This window comes from Sinocyclocheilus grahami, unplaced genomic scaffold, assembly GCF_001515645.1.
Source record: "Sinocyclocheilus grahami isolate Dianchi unplaced genomic scaffold, SAMN03320097.WGS_v1.1 scaffold1244.1, whole genome shotgun sequence".
Taxonomy (NCBI): Eukaryota; Metazoa; Chordata; class Actinopteri; order Cypriniformes; family Cyprinidae; genus Sinocyclocheilus; species Sinocyclocheilus grahami.
The window spans coordinates 247,689-249,840 of NW_015506423.1; the positions used below are offsets into that span (position 1 = coordinate 247,689).

General features: G+C 36.7%; 1 protein-coding gene across 1 annotated transcript in view; it reads right to left on the minus strand.

Annotated features, from left to right (window-relative positions):
• LOC107568440 (SLAM family member 5-like) overlaps nucleotides 1-1,603 on the minus strand; it is a 42,607-nt gene extending 41,004 nt beyond the window's left edge. Inside the window, exons 1-2 of the mRNA XM_016254411.1 lie at nucleotides 1,517-1,603; nucleotides 799-1,131 (exon numbers count right to left, since the gene is read on the minus strand). Of these exons, the coding sequence (XP_016109897.1) occupies nucleotides 799-1,131; nucleotides 1,517-1,565 (382 nt within the window). The 5' untranslated portion in view covers nucleotides 1,566-1,603. The remainder of the gene's footprint in view (nucleotides 1-798; nucleotides 1,132-1,516) is intronic.
• Between the last annotated feature and the right edge of the window lie 549 nt (nucleotides 1,604-2,152).

Below are 2,152 nucleotides of genomic sequence, written 5' to 3' on the forward strand. Positions count from 1 at the left end.
AAAAGAAGTATACTAATAGCACACTTGAACAAACTTCTTTTTCGTTAGGGAACGCTCCAAGATCTCACATTTGTTTATGATATCCGTTCTTTGTTCTCCTCCACTTGTAGATCTGACATCATAAACCAGAAAAACCACAGTAGCCACGCCTACCAAAGCAGAGAGGACCAATCGGATCACAGCTTCAGAAGTATTACAGCAATGACCATGGCCTTCTGAGAGAGAGAGAGAGAGAGAGAGAGAGAGAGAGCAAATAACCAATAATGAAACGGAATTGTGATGTTCAACAAACTGACTTTAGTCTCATTATGACAATTTAGCAAAATCCCACTTCTGCTATACAGAAAAGTGTGGGGGACTTTTCCTAGTTCTCTATGGACTAAAACAACCAACTAATATCAGCTGCTGTACCTGAACATGTGTGACAGAGTTTGCTGATGTCCAGATGTTGAGTCTGGTTGCTGATGGGATTGTTGAGCACACAGCTGTAGCTGTTTTTCTCCTGATATTCCACCTCCAGAGGTAGAGAGAGACTGATGCTGAGATCAGACACACTGATGCTGGACAATAAACTGTTTCCTTTGTACCAGGAGAGAGTCACATGACCCACATTCACCACTGAACACACCAATGAACAATATGATGATGAAGAGCAGTTTGAAGAGTTACTGCTGATGACAGGAACAGGCAGACGAGCTGAAAACAAGAGAGAAACATGGATAATAACAATTACGTTTGTCAGCTTTTTAAACATTCTACATATAAAGTAGCCTATGCTATAAATAACCTCTTATTCACCATAAACAGAAACACTGAATGTTTTTAATGACAGTTTTGCTCCTCTTATCTCTAGTTCATAGGGTCCAGTATGTTGAGTTGTGATGTTTGTGATGGTCAGAGATCCAGTCTGTTTGTTCAGTTTCAGTCTGTCTCTGAATCTCCCATCAAGAACAGCATCATATATGATGAAGATTCCAGTAGCTCTATTGATTTCAGCAATCTTTTCGGCTCCAAAATTCCATAGTATGTCGTCGTCTTCGTGTATTTCAGTAACATCAGTGTTTAGAGTGACAGTATCTCCCCCCATTTTTGAAAATGACTGAATTTCACTTGTCCTAGCACCAAACACACCTGGGGAACATGAGCAGGTTTTGTCAGAAATTAAGACTCTCGTTGGTTTACAAAGCCTAAAGTCAGTTGTAAATTGTAATGTTTAAATGTAAACAGAACAACATCCTTTAAAAAAAGATTTCCTTGACTTCCATAGTAGTTTATGAATTCCTACATTTTCTGTATTTTTTATTTTTATTTCCATTTTTATCTCATGTAATGTCTGCTAAATAAATGTTTCTCCAATGTAACAACCTCTAAAATAAAGACATTCCCCCCAATAAATTCACTGATTTTCATTACATTCCATGACTGTGGGATCCTTTGCACCTAAACAAAGTTTGTAAACACAGACCTGATATGTGACATTATGACAATAAGCCATAAAAATACATTCAAAACTTACCAATCAGATGAGACCAATACAAACAGAACAAAACTAACATGTGAGACATTTTCTTGACCAGTTCAGTGAAAAGTCTGAGCTAATTACACTATCTGTTAAAAACAATCAAACTGATGTAACCAAACACAGCAGTACTATTAAACTGGAGTGTGAATCCTCCCACAATTTTTGATCCTCCTACTTCACACACACACACACACACACACACATTGTGTTTCCATGGTTTATGGGGACATTCCATAGGCGTAATGGTTTTTATACTGTACAAACTGTATGTGCTATTGCCAAACACAAACACAAACACACACAAACACAAACACAAACACAAACACAAACACAAACACAAACACAAACACACACACACACACACACACACACACACACACACACACACACACACACACTGAGGGTAGTTATTAATGTTCTTCTAGTTCTTATTGGACCTTTAACTGTTCTTAATGGGTGAAAACATTATTTTTATCATTTAAAATTGATCATGTTTGAAAGGAACTACTAGCTATGTTAACTATGTAAAGTATAAGAGTGAAATATTGTGAAATCTTCCTAAATTTTTATTGTAAAATAGAGATTTCTGAATTTAAAATTGGTGTAATCAACTCTCAGTTGTTTTGTATG